General features: G+C 40.3%; 1 protein-coding gene across 1 annotated transcript; it reads right to left on the bottom strand.

The window, feature by feature from the left end:
* Positions 1-14,717: 14,717 nt before the first annotated feature.
* C7H17orf100 (chromosome 7 C17orf100 homolog) lies at positions 14,718-15,067 on the bottom strand. The gene is given in 2 exon segments (XM_026393941.2): positions 14,718-14,770; positions 14,773-15,067. Coding segments are annotated over 2 exon segments (348 nt in total).
* Positions 15,068-15,302: the final 235 nt, after the last annotated feature.

The raw sequence follows: 15,302 nt of genomic DNA, 5'->3' as shown, positions 1-15,302 counted from the left end.
AAGGATATGAATAGGCAATCCACATGAAAAGGAAACCTGCCTGGATAATAAGCATATGGAAAAGATGCCCTGCCTGTTAGGAAGAACTGGACACAGGCAACACCATTTTGAAACATAGCCTCCATCTTAGAACAACAGTTATCTCACATCCTGAATCACCCTGACCTAAACCCTAGGCAATACTCCATTATCATGCAAAGAAAGAAAATTGTTTTGAGAAACTGCAATTCTGAAAAGCACGGGTTTGACATGTCACAGTGACCACCTAAAACAATGGAAGTGATGACTACAAGCAAGCTTCCCTGACAACCCCCTAGCAAAATCCCCCACTGCCTCATGCCCCTATAACTACCCTAGGCTGTAAATGGAAGAAAGGACTCTCCACTGGGCCCTCTCTGCAGGTTTGTCTGAATAAACCTGTGTTACTGTGAGCTGCCTCTCCTCTCTCTTGATTTCCTTCATTCAGTTCTTTCCTTACATTACCTCCAGGGAAGAACTGAGATCAGAATTACTAAAACCTAGAAACTTGGAGGAATACTGGTATTTTGAAGAGGGGCGCAGTAAAATGGGTTCTTCAAATAGAGAATTAAAAACAATATTCAACCACCACTAAGGGAAGACATTGCTGCTTCCTGGGTGAAGAGTTAGTTGCTGGTGTCAGTATGCTCACAGGAAGCACATGGGGGAAGAGGGAGGAAGAACATAGCAGTCAGGGAGAAGACTTGCTGTCCTCCTCCAGACTGAATGCTCCCTCTGGTGCCTCCCTGTCCCCTGAGCTTAACACGAAGGCATTTCAATAGAAATACCTTGAGACCTAGTCTTAGCCACAAAGCTGAGTACAGAAGGGGTGTTTGGAGTCAAGGGACAAAATTCCAACTGCTACAGTCAATTATATTGGCCAATCAGCATTTATATTTAAACTTCTATACTTCCCGATCTAATTAATCTAATAGTTACATTGTGTTAGAAACATAATACAATGATTGTTCAGAGAAATAAAGATACTTTCTCCTCAAAAAAGAGAGACACAAAGTCTCAACAGTCATTGTATCCATCTCTGGAAGATAGTGATACCATCCATCTCTAGGCTACAATGATTACTCCATAAATTTAGTCACAGTCTCATCTGAATATTCTGTTACATGGGAACTAAATGGCAAAGTTCAACTCCATCAAAATTTATGTTAAATAATAAGGAGGAGAGGGCTTCCAACAGAATGGAATAACAGGGACTGGATTTACCCTCTTACCTGGAACAGCTGAAGAAACAAAGGCAAGCCCTATGATTGCCCCAGCTTACTATTTGGAGAAAGCTTTCAGGCTGCAACGAAAGGAGGAACTTTGGCAGAGTTCTTTCACTTCTCTGAGATAAGAGCTGGGAGTATGGGGAGGCCAACATAGCTAGAATTCACAGAACAGCATGCTGAAAATGGGAAAATTATGCAGAAAGAGAGAGATAAGCAGAGGTCCCCATCAAGTATCCAGCTGAGGGCTGATCCTTGCATGTGTATGAGAAAACTATTCAAGGGCAGGAAAGGTACCACCTGAAGGAGAGGACCACTCCAAAGCTCATATGCATTAAGTGCAGGGGTTATCAAGGGGAGACTTAGAAAGTTTTGCCTTAGTAGTAGGAAAACATTAGTCCTTCATTTAATACTACTCTGACCCAATGAACACCTTAAAATCAAGACTCAAAGATCAAATTATTTCCAAATAACTTAAAGTTAAAAGTTATTAGAACAAAGCTCAAGAATATTTGTAAGAATAGAAAAATATACAACATTCAGTGAGGTTAAAATTCACAGCGCTTGCCATTCAAACAAAAATAACCAGACATGAAAAGAAACAAACAAGATACAACTCTACTAAAGAGAAAAGTCAATCAATAGAAACTGTCCAGAGACAACAAAGATGATAGAATTAGACAGGGTATTAAAGTGGTTATTAAAACTATATAGCATATGTTGAAGAAATTGGAGGTAAGGTTGAACATGCCAAATAGATATACACAGAATATATGAAATCATTTATATATGGAAAATATTGCAAAGACCCAAATTCAACTATTTAAACCAATAATGAGTGAGATAAAAAGAAAACATGAGGCAATGTTTATGATAAATTGGACAATGCAAAAAAGAGAAAAAAAAAGATTAGTGAACTTGAAATAATAAAAACTATCTGGTGAAATACAGTTAAAAAAAATGAACAGAGCATCAGTGAGATGTGGGATAGCTTCAAGAAGCCTAATATGCCTGTAATTGACACCCGTGGGGGGGAGAAGGACAGAAAAACTGAAGAATTTCTGATTTTATTAAAACCAAAGATCCAAAAGGTTCAATAAACTCACAAGAAACATTATGAAAGGGCTGGGGATGTGGCTCAAGCGGTAGCGCGCTTGCCTGGCATGCGTGCGGCCCGGGTTCGATCCTCAGCACCACATACCAACAAAGATGTTGTGTCCGCCAAGAACTAAAAAATAAAATATTAAAAAATTCTCTCTCTCTCTCTTTCTCTCTCTCCTCTCTCACTAAAAAAAAAAAAAAAAAAAAGAAACATTATGAAAACTTCACTCTGACTCTTCATAATCAAATTGCTTAACCATTGATAAAGAGAAAATTATAAGAAGTCATAGAGAAGATACAAAGATAGGAGAGAGCTAATTTTTTAGTTGGAAACAATGCAAGTAAGAAGATAGTGAAGCAACACCTTTGAAGTTCTGAAAGGAGCTTTAAAGAGAGTAATTTATCCAGTAAAAATATATTTCAGATATTCAAATCCATAGCACCAATATGAGACAAAGGCCCTAAGGAAGGCCTTCTGACAGTCCTCAGGGACTTACTCTGGTCAATGATACACTAAAGATGAAAACAGCAAGGTAACTGCTAAGACATTTGAGAGAACTACTAACGATCACCTGAAAGAAGTGCCATACTTGATTTCCTTACCTCCCTTGCAGCTAAGGGTAGCCATTATGATTCAGTTTTGGCCAATGAAATACAAACAGAAGTCCTTGGGAAAGGTTTGCCTTTCCAACTTATAAGGCAAAATCTTGGTAGGAAAAAACCACAACTCAATCCCTTCCCTTATCCCTTTTGTCTGATTGGATGCAGGTGGGAGAGTTGCAGGTACAAAAGCACTTGTAACCACGAGGAAGCAGGCAGGAAAGCAAAGATAATGTACTAAAGATGGTATAGCAGAAAAACTGACGGGACCTCTGATGGCATTACTGGGATGAAATGCCATGGGACTTACTGTTGTATGAGATAAATTCCTACTTGTTTCAGCCACTTTGGGTGGGTTTTTGTTATTGTAGCCATGCAATTCTAACCATACAGATAGCTCAGGGTGGTAGGTAGAATAGAAAGGGCTGAGGCTATTTGTAGGAGATACATAGTTAAAGGTTATTAAACCAAGAGGCTGGATCAAGTATCCAGGCTTGGATATTTGTATTGGCCATACTGGATGGGAGTAACAGAAGGATGGAGGAACAGAAATTCTGGAAAATATAGGTCAGGACTTGAACCAAAAACCTTGCTGGTTAGACTCATGGTTCTTCCCCATGGTTTGTGTAATTTGGGGAAAGAGAATCCCATCAATATCATTTTTTTTTCATTTCAAGTATTTTCAATACAACAGATGTACCAATTTCGTAAGCTGCCCGCAGCTTATATATAAATGAGAGGATTTGGAGGAGAATAAGAAGTGCTAACTTCTTCCTTAGATGGACTTGTACTTAATTTTTCAAACCAACCTGGCTGGCTGTGACTGAAGGCAAGTCACAACTACTACAGACCACAATAAATCCAATGGATTATTAGATTGAGCCATTAAAGGCTTTCTTGGCTGGGAATGGATAGAATACTGCTCTTCACTCATTATTAAGTACACACATTGTGCTTAGCATTATATAGCATGTCATAGGTACAACAGCACCATGTTCCTTTGGAGCTTCCAAGAGACAACCATGTAAGGAGGATGACTCACAGTATGGCTAACACACATTTACAAAATGCAGTAAGTACATTAACAATTATGACAAACAGGTTTCTCCAACATACAGAATTATTTTAAAGCTGTGGAATCTGTAAAAGATATTTGTATGGCTGATGTCTTTTTCTTCAGGACTTTGTCCTCTTCAACACTTTTTTGCTCTGCATGTCTCTTTGGATTTAAGTTCTGAAACATGAATAAATAAAAATTGGAGGAAAAAACCTAGATAAAACCTAGATACAGGCAGTCAGTTACAGGCAGTGCATTGTGTGCACACCTGTAATCCCAGCAGCTCGGGAGGCTAAGACAGGAGGATCGAAAGTTCAAAGCCAGCCTCAGCGACCAAGAGGCAATAAGCAACTGGTGAGAACCTGTCTCTAAATAAAATACAAAATAGGGCTGGGGATGTGGCTCAGTGGTTGAGTGCCCCTGAGTTCAATCCCTGATACCAAAAAAAAAAAAAAAAAGAAAAAAAACAAAACAAAAAAACAAAACAAAACCTCTTATGAAACAAAGATTGCAGGAAGAAACTACTAGGATCCTGTGTCCTTCCTGGAGAATCTATCATCCAGAAATCAGGTGTTTTGTCTTTTTCAGAGTCATGTTCAAACAAGTCTTCTAGGTAACTATTAAAAAGAAGATACAGGCAGTCAGTTAATGGAGAAAGACCTGGAAGGATATATACCAAGTTTCTGATATCAGTTATTTCCAGAAGACAGAAATGGAAAGATTATACATTATTAAATTTTTCTTCACATATCTTAGAATTATTTCTTTTTTTTTTAAAGAGAGAGAGAGAGAGAGAGAGATGCTGAGAGCCACAGCCGAGTCTGTATGGCCCCTGGCATTTTGCCAACAGTATTGATTGACAGGCAAGGCGTTAATATCCGCCTCTGCCGCTACTTTTGAGTTCTAGCGCTAATTTTGAGTTCTCGCGGGGATTCCCCGGGAGTTCCCATTGGTTGGCGAAGGGCAGGAGGAGGGTTTTCCCGGGGAGATATTTCCGGCTGGGGGTTCCTGGAGGAGCCTCGTGGCTTTTCGGGAGGATTCCCCAGGAGCGTGTGTGAGGTTTTTTCTTGCAGTAGAAAAAATAAAATTTGTTCCTGCTTTAGTGGCTCGTGATTTGTGCCCAGCCAGACTGCGGCATTTGGTGGCCCGTACGGGGAACGTCTGAAGCTTCGGGGTAAGTGAAATTGCTTACCCCTAAGGGAAGGCAAGAGAATGGGTGACCATTTTAAAAAACAATATGTTCTTGCTTTGATTTGTTTTGGTTTTGTTTCAAGCTGCCTATCCCTAGAATTTCCTCAGGCAGACTGGGAAAAATGGTTGGCTCAAGGTTTGAAGTTGTTTGCCCCTGAGGAAGAGATAGAAATAGACCACAAATGCACATGTCCAGAAAATAGGAAAATTGATACAACGATTTTTTGTTCCATTTTTGTTTCATTCTGTTTCGGTCTTGTTTTGTGTTATCTTTTTGGGTTGCGTTATCTTTGTAACAGATTAGAAATTAGTAAAAAACAAACTGAAAGAGTGTTAAATAAATTGTTAGAGGTTCAAACCATGGAGAAAGACAATTTAGATCAAGCAAAAGAGAAGGTCTCTCAAGCTAGTCAGACAGAGGAAGAAAATTTAAAGGAAGAAAGCTTAGAGGAGAAACAGCTATCAGGGGGGAAGCAACAACAGGAGGCTGCTACTAACACCGATCTATCACCAGAGGGCGTAATTCAGCCAACAGCTCCACCTATGGAGATAGCTGAGTGGCCCTCAACCCCCTCAACCCCCGTAGTTGATAGATGGGATCCTGAGACAGGACCTCAAAGATTAGCATGCCCTGTACTTGAGCAGGCAGGAGGGCAGCGAATTCACCGTGAGTTAGAGTTCAAAACAGTGAAGCAATTAAAGGAGGCTGTAACAACCTATGGTCCTCATGCACCCTTCACTGTAAGCATGGTCGAATCCATTACTAACTTGGACATGACTCCAGCAGATTGGGCTAGCATGTGTAGATCTGTGCTAAATGGAGGACAATATTTGTTATGGAAGGTTGCCAATGAGGAATTTTGCAGGGAGACAGCTAGACGAAATGCAGCAGCCGGTTACCCTCAAAGAAGTCTAGAGATGTTGCTAGGAAAAGGACCTTATGAGGGTCAGCGGCAACAAATTCAATATGATCCTGCTGTATATGCACAGATTGCTGCAGACGCAGTTAGGGCATGGAAGACTTTACAAGGACATGGAGATTTACAAGGTCAGCTATCTAAGGTAATACAGAGACCTAATGAACCTTACGCTGACTTTGTAGATAGGCTTATTCAAACAGCCTCCAAAATTTTTGGTGACACAGAACAAGCAATGCCATTTATAAAACAACTGGCTTATGACCAAGCAAATCGTTGCTGCAGAGAGGTCATTAGACCATGGAAACATGAAGATTTAAACACATATATTAAATTATGTAGAGACATTAATGAACAAGGACAAGTCTTGGCAGCAGTACAACAGGCTTTAGATGCCAGGCCAAAAACATGCTACAATTGTGAACAAACAGGACATTTTAAAAGGAGTTGCCCCATAGGAGGAAGGTATAACAAAGTTAGGTATCAAAGGAATAGAACACCAGATATTTGCCCACGATGCCGTAGAGGGAGACACTGGGCTAATGAATGCCGTTCTCAAACCACCATAGAGGGTACTCCATTATCAAAAAATGGACAAGGACCAGGTGGTTACCCACGATATCGTGGAGAAAGGCATCAGGCTCCATTGCCAAAAAACGGACAGGGGGGCCCAATGCTCCGGGGCCCACGACCACAAATGTACGGGGCACTGGAGGAACCCAGAAAAACCATGGAGGAACCCAGCAACCCCATCAGGGTAGTACCCAGGACACATTATCCATCCGATCTCTCATCAGACGAACCAGAGGGAGCGCAGGGTTGGACATCTGCGCCTCCGCCAGAGCAGTACTAACTCCAGAGATGGGAGTTCAAATCATTCCCACAGGAGTAAAAGGACCTCTTCCCCAAGGAACAGTAGGCTTATTGTTAGGACGTAGTTCTTCTACGCTAAAAGGACTTATGATAAGTCCCGGGGTAATTGATCCCGATTATGAAGGTGAAATAAAAATTATAGCTAGTTCTCCAAAAGGTATATCAGTAATTTCACCAGGAGATAGAATAGCACAGTTACTAATAATACCAAGCCTACATGATAAATTTTCCAGTACTACTATGGAAAGAGGTTCCAGGGGTTTAGGCTCCACAGGTGTAGATTGGGCTATGCTGTCTTTGAATTTAGATTCTCGCCCAATGCTAAAACTAAATATTCAAGGACATGAATTTAATGGGCTACTGGATACAGGTGCAGACCTTAGCATCATATCTCGTCAAGAATGGCCAAAACATTGGCCATTACAACAAGCCACTCAAACGCTTCGAGGCCTAGGAGTGGCAACTAATCCCCATAGAAGTGCAATGGTCTTAGATTGGAAGGATCCTGAAGGATGTGAAGGAACTATACAGCCATATGTATTGGATTATCTTCCCGTAAATTTATGGGGACGAGATGTCTTAGATCAATTAGGTTTGACATTAACAAATAATATCAATCAAAATGCACCCACTATTATGGCTAGACAAGGTTTTAGGAAAGGAAAAAGATTAGAAAAACAAGAACAAGGTATAGCAGCACCAATACAAATAGATCAAAGAATAAATAGACATGGACTGGGTTTTCAGAAGGGGTCACTGAGGCAATAAAAATCACTTGGAAATCAGATAGACCAGTATGGGTTTCTCAGTGGCCCCTGACTAAAGAAAAGATACAAGCAGCCCATGACCTGGTCAAACAACAATTAGCGGAGGGACATATACAACCTTCTGTATCTCCCTATAATACTCCCATTTTTGTCATTAAAAAGAAATCTGGTAAATGGAGATTATTACAAGATTTAAGAGCCATTAATAATGAGATGGTTATTATGGGACCTGCTCAATCAGGGATTCCTCAATTGTCTGCTTTACCAAAAACCTGGTATGTTTTAGCTATAGATATTAAAGATTGTTTCTTTTCAATTCCAATTCATCCTGAGGATAGTCCACATTTTGCATTTACTATCCCTGCACTGAATCATGAAGGTCCTGATCAGAGATATGAATGGAAAGTGCTCCCTCAAGGGATGGCTAACAGCCCAACTATGTGTCAAATTTATGTTAATAAAGCAATCCAGCCACTTAGAAATCAAAATCCTGAACTACAAATATTTCACTATATGGATGATGTATTGTTAGCACACAAAGATAAAAACACATTGTTGGAATGTTATGCCACACTTACAAATTTGTTAAAAAATTATAATCTAGAGATAGCAATAGATAAAGTACAATTAAATTTTCCAATTAATTATTTAGGAGTTCTATTATCCTCAACCATGGTCCGTCCACCTAAAATTCAAATACGAGTAGATCAACTCAAATCGCTTAATGACTTTCAAAAGTTGTTGGGAGATATAAATTGGATAAGGCCTTATCTAGGCATACCAACAGGAGAGTTGGGACCTTTATTTGATATCCTAAAAGGTCCATCAGATCCAAATTCACCCCGCATATTAACTCCTGAAGCAAGAAAAGCATTAAAAATTATTGAAACATATATGGAAAATATGCATTTGGACAGAATTGATATAAGTTTGCCTTTATTATTCATTGTAATACCAACAAAAAATATTCCTACAGGAGTATTTTGGCAAGAAGGTCCATTATTGTGGATACATTTATCTTACTCTCCTAACACTATTCTTACTAGGTATCCTGAGGCTGTAGGACAATTAATACTGAAAGGAATAAAAGCAGCAAAGGGAGTGTTTGGAATTTCTCCCAATAAAATTATTACTCCATATACTATGGAGCAAATTGATGAGTTAGCTAATGAGTTAAATACATGGGCAATAATCATGTGTAAATCAAATGTTTCATTTGATAATCATTTACCATCTAATCCTTTGTTGTCTTTTTGGTCTAAGCATCCTGTAGTTTTTCCTAAAATGACAAGAAAAACACCTATCGTGAATGCTCCAAATATATTCACTGATGGGTCTAATAATGGTACAGCAGCAGTAGTTACCCCTGATCAAACTTTTACATTTTTAGTTCCCAAACAATCAGCTCAAAAGGTAGAGCTCAATGCAGTTTTACAAGCTTTTGTGATGTTTAAAGATTCTGTATTTAATTTATTTTCTGATAGTCAGTATATAGTTAATGCTATAATATCCCTTGAAGATGCTGGTAGGATTTCCCCTTCCTCTACTGTTTTCTCTTTGTTTTCCACTATACAAAGTCTAATCTGGGATAGAAAAGATCCATTCTTTATAGGACATATCAGGGCACATACAGGATTGCCTGGAGCCCTTAGTTTGGGCAATGATTTAGCAGATAAAACTACACATGATATACATATTTTTTCTACTGTAGAAGAAGCTACAAATTTTCATAAAAGGTTTCATGTTAATGCTAATACTTTACAAAAGCGTTTTAAAATAACTAAGGAACAAGCCAGGCATATAATAAAACAATGTCAAAATTGTGTGACCTTTTTACCACAAGTTAATCTTGGAGTCAATCCTAGAGGACTGATACCTAACCATATTTGGCAGATGGACGTCACACACTTGCCAGAATTTGGAAAATTAAAATATTTACATGTTACAGTTGATACTTCTTCCGGATTTTTGATGGGCTCCCTTCATGCCGGAGAAAAAACTAAAGATGTTATAGCTCATTGCTTACAAAATTTTGCCACTGTGGGCATTCCAAAACAGTTAAAAACTGATAATGGTCCTGGTTACACTTCTAACTCTTTTAAACAATTTTGCTCATCTTTTGGTATTACTCATATAACAGGAATCCCATACAATCCACAGGGACAAGGCATAGTTGAAAGAGCTCATCAAACTATTAAAACGTACTTATTAAAGCAAAAAGAGGGAATTGGAAAGGGGTATATATCCCCCAAAGATAAACTTAAAATAACCCTTTTTACTCTAAACTTTCTAAATTTGGATTCATCAGGACTTAGTGCTGCGGAAAGACATATGTATCCGAAAAATGTACATAAGCCTAAGGTACTTTGGAAAGATATTCTAACAGGACAATGGAAAGGTCCCGACCCAGTTATTGTCTGGAGTAGGGGTTCCGTTTGTGTGTTCCCACAGGGAGAACAGCAGCCGATTTGGATTCCAGAGAGGTTAACCAAAACAATTTCTACAGAAAAAGAAGATGATTTGACTGAAATCCATAACAGCTGATATCCAGAGCTCCAGCTTGGCTATTCTTACATCTGCGACAGTGATTAACCACGGTGCCTTTTTTCAATATCTATTTTATTATTGCATTTTTCCCACATCATAAAGTTCTATTTTATTTTTTGAGCTCATACAAACCTAGGTTAATGTTTTTCTGATCAGTTTTGTTTTTTGACTGTGTTTTATTTTTTGACTGTGGAGTTTTTAAACATTGCAATGGAGATTTCACCTAGGTAAAGCAACAAGGCCTTTATTATTGTCTTATATGTTGTATGTTATGTGCGCACACTTCTGTTTTGTGTTGTATGTCTGTATGTGTGTATGTCCATATATCTTATATAAGGAGCGCTCATGAATAAATGGATCCGAATTTTTTTTTATTCACGTGATTTTAATGGTTTAATTTAGATTGGGTAAACAGCTGTTGAAAATTGTTTTAATATGTGAACAAATAAGGAGGTTAACAGATCTGTTTGTTTGCTTTCACCTTTCCTTCTCATTATATTTAATAATTCTGTTCAGGATAATGTAAATTGTTCAAAAAATTGTTTTCTTAATGCCTGTTGGAATGTTACATAATTTTTTTCCTAGCATCATTGCCAGAATTCCTATCTTCATCCCAGTGCCGGTGAAGACAAAGATAAAACCAAACTACAGCTTCTTCGGTAGCTATCAACAAACTGTATAAACTGATGCATCAGTGAATAATAACTCAACAAGTAATGCTCAATCAAGGAGTAGATTTACTTTGGGAAGAAATGGACATATTGACAGATTCCTCTACTTTGAACTGCTTGCAGAACTTGCCTGGACTATGTATCACTTGTATGCATTGTGAACTATCTGTTGGTGCAGCGAATTGTGGTAATGCTGGCATCTTTGCTGATGGTGTCACCGGTGGTACAATTTTTCAAAGGAGCCCTCAATTGGCTTGGTGTCATGGCATTTTTCATCCTCCTCCCTTCTACTAGTGATGGTCTAAAATTTGGGGGCCAACAGAGGTGAGGCAAAGAACCTCACCCCCCCATTGGCACCAAGGACAAGTTTGGGGGCCAACAGAGGTGAGGCAAAGAACCTCACCCCCCCACTGGTGCAAAGGCCTATCCACAAGTATGGCTGTATGCTGGACCGGTAGTCAGTGACGGGTATGATCCGATTGCAGTGGTACCAACCTAAGACAGGAGGCTGACGCCTAGAGGTCAGTTCATCCGATGACGGGTAAGGACCATATGTTGAATTGGACTACCTAACAGGCACGGTCCCTAAGCCACATTACTTGTTTTTTATTTAAACAGAAGGGGGGAGATGCTGAGAGCCACAGCCGAGTCTGTATGGCCCCTGGCATTTTGCCAACAGTATTGATTGACAGGCAAGGCGTTAATATCCGCCTCTGCCGCTACTTTTGAGTTCTAGCGCTAATTTTGAGTTCTCGCGGGGATTCCCCGGGAGTTCCCATTGGTTGGCGAAGGGCAGGAGGAGGGTTTTCCCGGGGAGATATTTCCGGCTGGGGGTTCCTGGAGGAGCCTCGTGGCTTTTCGGGAGGATTCCCCAGGAGCGTGTGTGAGGTTTTTTCTTGCAGTAGAAAAAATAAAATTTGTTCCTGCTTTAGTGGCTCGTGATTTGTGCCCAGCCAGACTGCGGTAGAGAGAGAGAATTTTTAATATTTATTTTTTTAGTTTTCGGTGGACACAACATCTTTGTTTGTATGTGGTGCTGAGGATTGAACCCGGGCCGCACGCATGCCAGCAGAGCATGCTACTGCTTGGTGCTACTGCTTGAGCCACATCCCCAGCCCAGAATTATTTCATTTGTTAAGCACATATCACTTTTGTAATAAAAACATTAATAGGGAACCCCACTACTATGTATAACTATACTGCACTAATAAAAATATGAAAAATTATCCCATGATGAAAAAATTTTAAAAACAAAAAAAAATGAGGAATAGCATTAAACAGAAGCAACTACTTTGTTCATTTAAAGAACACTTATAGGGGCTGGGGTTGTGACTCCGAGGTAGAGTGCTTGTCTGGCATGTGTGAGGCACTGGGTTTGATTTTCAGCACCATGTAAAGCTTATTTTTTTACATATAGATGGACACAATGTCTTTATTTTAGACATTGTGTCCATCTATATGTAAAAAAATAAGTATTCTAAATAAAAAAAAAGAACACTTATAAAGAGTGTTTTTATATAAGGTATACATGGTCTGTCATGTTAAAAATAATTAGTAAGCTCACCAAAGGCTAAAATTCCAAAGGCTAATTATTCATTTATAGCAGAAGTTTTATGTGGCAGAGCAGTGGGGTAGCCTCTGGGGTTTTATAACATTTCTCTTGGCCTGAGTCACTATTCTAGGGAACAGCCCAATGCACTCCCCCCCAAGTTAAATGAAGAAATGTGAGTGATGATCTAGCCCAGTGCCTGGAAATAGCAAGTGCTCTAATTCACAAGGTCCCACATGATCAGGTTCATTAGCAGACTTCTAGATGGTACCCTTTTGTCCTCCTGGGGTAAATATCACATAAATTATTGAAAGCAGGGATGGAGGGCTCCTCAAAAAGCAACATATACCTTTCCTCTGAGAGTTCCCACCCTGCTACTAACCAAAGGACACTACCTTTAACCCTTTTTCCTTAGTGTTTCTTAGTCCTCCCCACAATCCTGCTATGCAGAAATGGGGTGCTTTCCCAGTTGATCATGCTCTAGCAATTTTCCAAATTGCCGGAATCTTCAGTATTTTTCAACATTGGCACTATTGACATTCTCTGGACCCAGTAATGGTTTGTTGGTGGAGGGATGGGGTGCTGACCTGTGCATTGCAGGATATTAGTGGCGTCTCTGGCCTCTACCTACTAGATGCTGATAGTGCCTCCTATGACCCCCTCCCAAGCAATAAATATCTCCAGACATTGCCAAGTATGCTTGGGAGACAAAATCGGCCCCAGTGGAACCACTGTCCTACAGCCTACGTACAGAAAACAGGTATTTTTTTCTTTTAATGTAAATTGAATCCTGTCACTTGCCTGCTAAAATCCTCCAATGTTTTCGTACTGACATTAGAATAAAAGTTGTGACTTACAAGACCCTCTATAAACTGGCCCCTGCCTTTTTTTTTTTCCTTGTAGTAACTGGGGATTGAATTCAGGGGTACTGTACTACTGAGCTACATTCCCAACTCTTTTTACTTTTTTACATTTTGAGACAGTGGCTTGCTAAATTGCTGAGGCTGGCTTAGAACTAGCAATCCTTCTGCCTCAGCCTATAGAGCTGCCAGGATTACAGGTATGGACCACTGTGTCTGGCTCCCTGCTTACTTTTAATCTCTTTTATTCCATACCACATTTTTTTTCCTCTCTAAACTGAAGCTGTACTAAGTGTTTCTGTTCCCTAAATATCATAAGCTTGTTCCCATCCCTCTTTGAACTTGCTATTCCTTTTGCCTAGAATGCATTCCCCCTAGATCTGTATATGGCTCACTGTTTACTCACAAATATCTCAGGTCAAATATTATCTAATTGGCAAGGCCTTCCCTGACTACCGAATCTAAAGAACTGCCTTACGTCCATTATCTATCACATTGTACCTTCACAGTGCTAATCACAATAGAAAATTGTCTTATTTTCTTATTTATTGTCTGCCTCTTCACCAGAGTGTAAGCTCCATCAGAGCAAGAACTTTGGAGGGACATTTCACTGGTATAGTTTGTGCTGAGAACAGTGTCTGTAACAGAGTAGGTACTCTTCTCTACCTTCCTCAGACCTCAGGTCAGGATTGAATGACCTCCTCTCGCTTTCTCTTCTAAGATTTTTTTTTAATTATTTTTTTCTTTTTAAGATTATTTTTGATTGTCGATGGATTTATTAGTTTTTAACATCTGACCTGTTAGAAAGTTGTGTGGGTTGGGGGTACCACGTATAAAGATTTAGCACATTATTTTGAAACATAAAAGCCAATGAATAATATATGAGAAATTGTTCCTTGCCCCCCAGGTTTTCAACATGCATATAAATCACTTGCAGGCACATGATCAGTACATGGGTCATGGCTTCAGTTTGGTCCTTCTTCCCATTTCAAATGGTGATGGCCCATTTGAGCGCTAAAGAATCCCAAACTCACCTGGCTCAGAGTTTCAAACAGCCTCTCTGTCCATCAACTCTCTTTACACAGTATCACGGGCCTGAAAACCTTTTATGCTGGCTTCAGGTTAAATAGTTCACTGTGTCAAAAGCGGAATGATCCAAGGTGCACCATGGTCAATAAATGTTGGCTGAATCCAGAAACCGCAGCTTGGCTATTTCTTACATTGATTTATGGGCTGTTTCCATGAAACGAAATATGATTGGTCCTCCTGACAGCTGGCTAGCTGGAAAATGGAAACAATTCTGACCTGGCTACGGGCCACGACCCTTGGGAAGCATTTCATCAGGCCAGTTTTACGTTCTGGCACGAGGCCTTCTTGTCCCGCCTGGCGGGCTCTCTGCACGTTGCAGAGATGTCTCCACTTGCAGAGACGAGATCCTGACGTGGCGGGACGACGTTTCTTTGCGCTGTGAGGAGCTTTCCACGTGTTGGGAGGAAACATCAAGGACACGAGGAAATTGCTTTCCAGAGGGGGAGTGGGAGGTCTCCACCTGCCGGGAAGACGTTCGCACCTCTAGAGAGGATGTCTCCACGCGATGGGACGAGGTCTCCACGCGGATTGTCGACGTCTCCTTGTAGTGGGCAGTCTCCACCCGTGGAGTAGACGGCTTGCCCCCGAGGGGCGAGGCCATTCTGCGGGTGTAAGAGGACCAAGAGAGTCAATGAGGCTTCCGGAGGCCCACAGCCTCCATGATACGTCATAGGATAATAAATGACGTCAGAATGGCATGTTACATCACTCTAGGCGCAAAACCCGAAAACTACGATGCTGTCACAGGTAAGAGTGCTACAAGATGACAGAGAAGCACCACGGTCCTGTGAGGGCTGAAATGTCCCTCCAAACACTGGACCCTGGTCCTCAGACAC

The sequence above is a fragment of the Urocitellus parryii genome, chromosome 7 (assembly GCF_045843805.1).
Source record: "Urocitellus parryii isolate mUroPar1 chromosome 7, mUroPar1.hap1, whole genome shotgun sequence".
In the NCBI taxonomy this organism is placed as follows: domain Eukaryota; kingdom Metazoa; phylum Chordata; class Mammalia; order Rodentia; family Sciuridae; genus Urocitellus; species Urocitellus parryii.
Note: the sequence above shows the minus strand (reverse complement) of the source record. Positions and strands in the feature narration are given on the sequence as shown.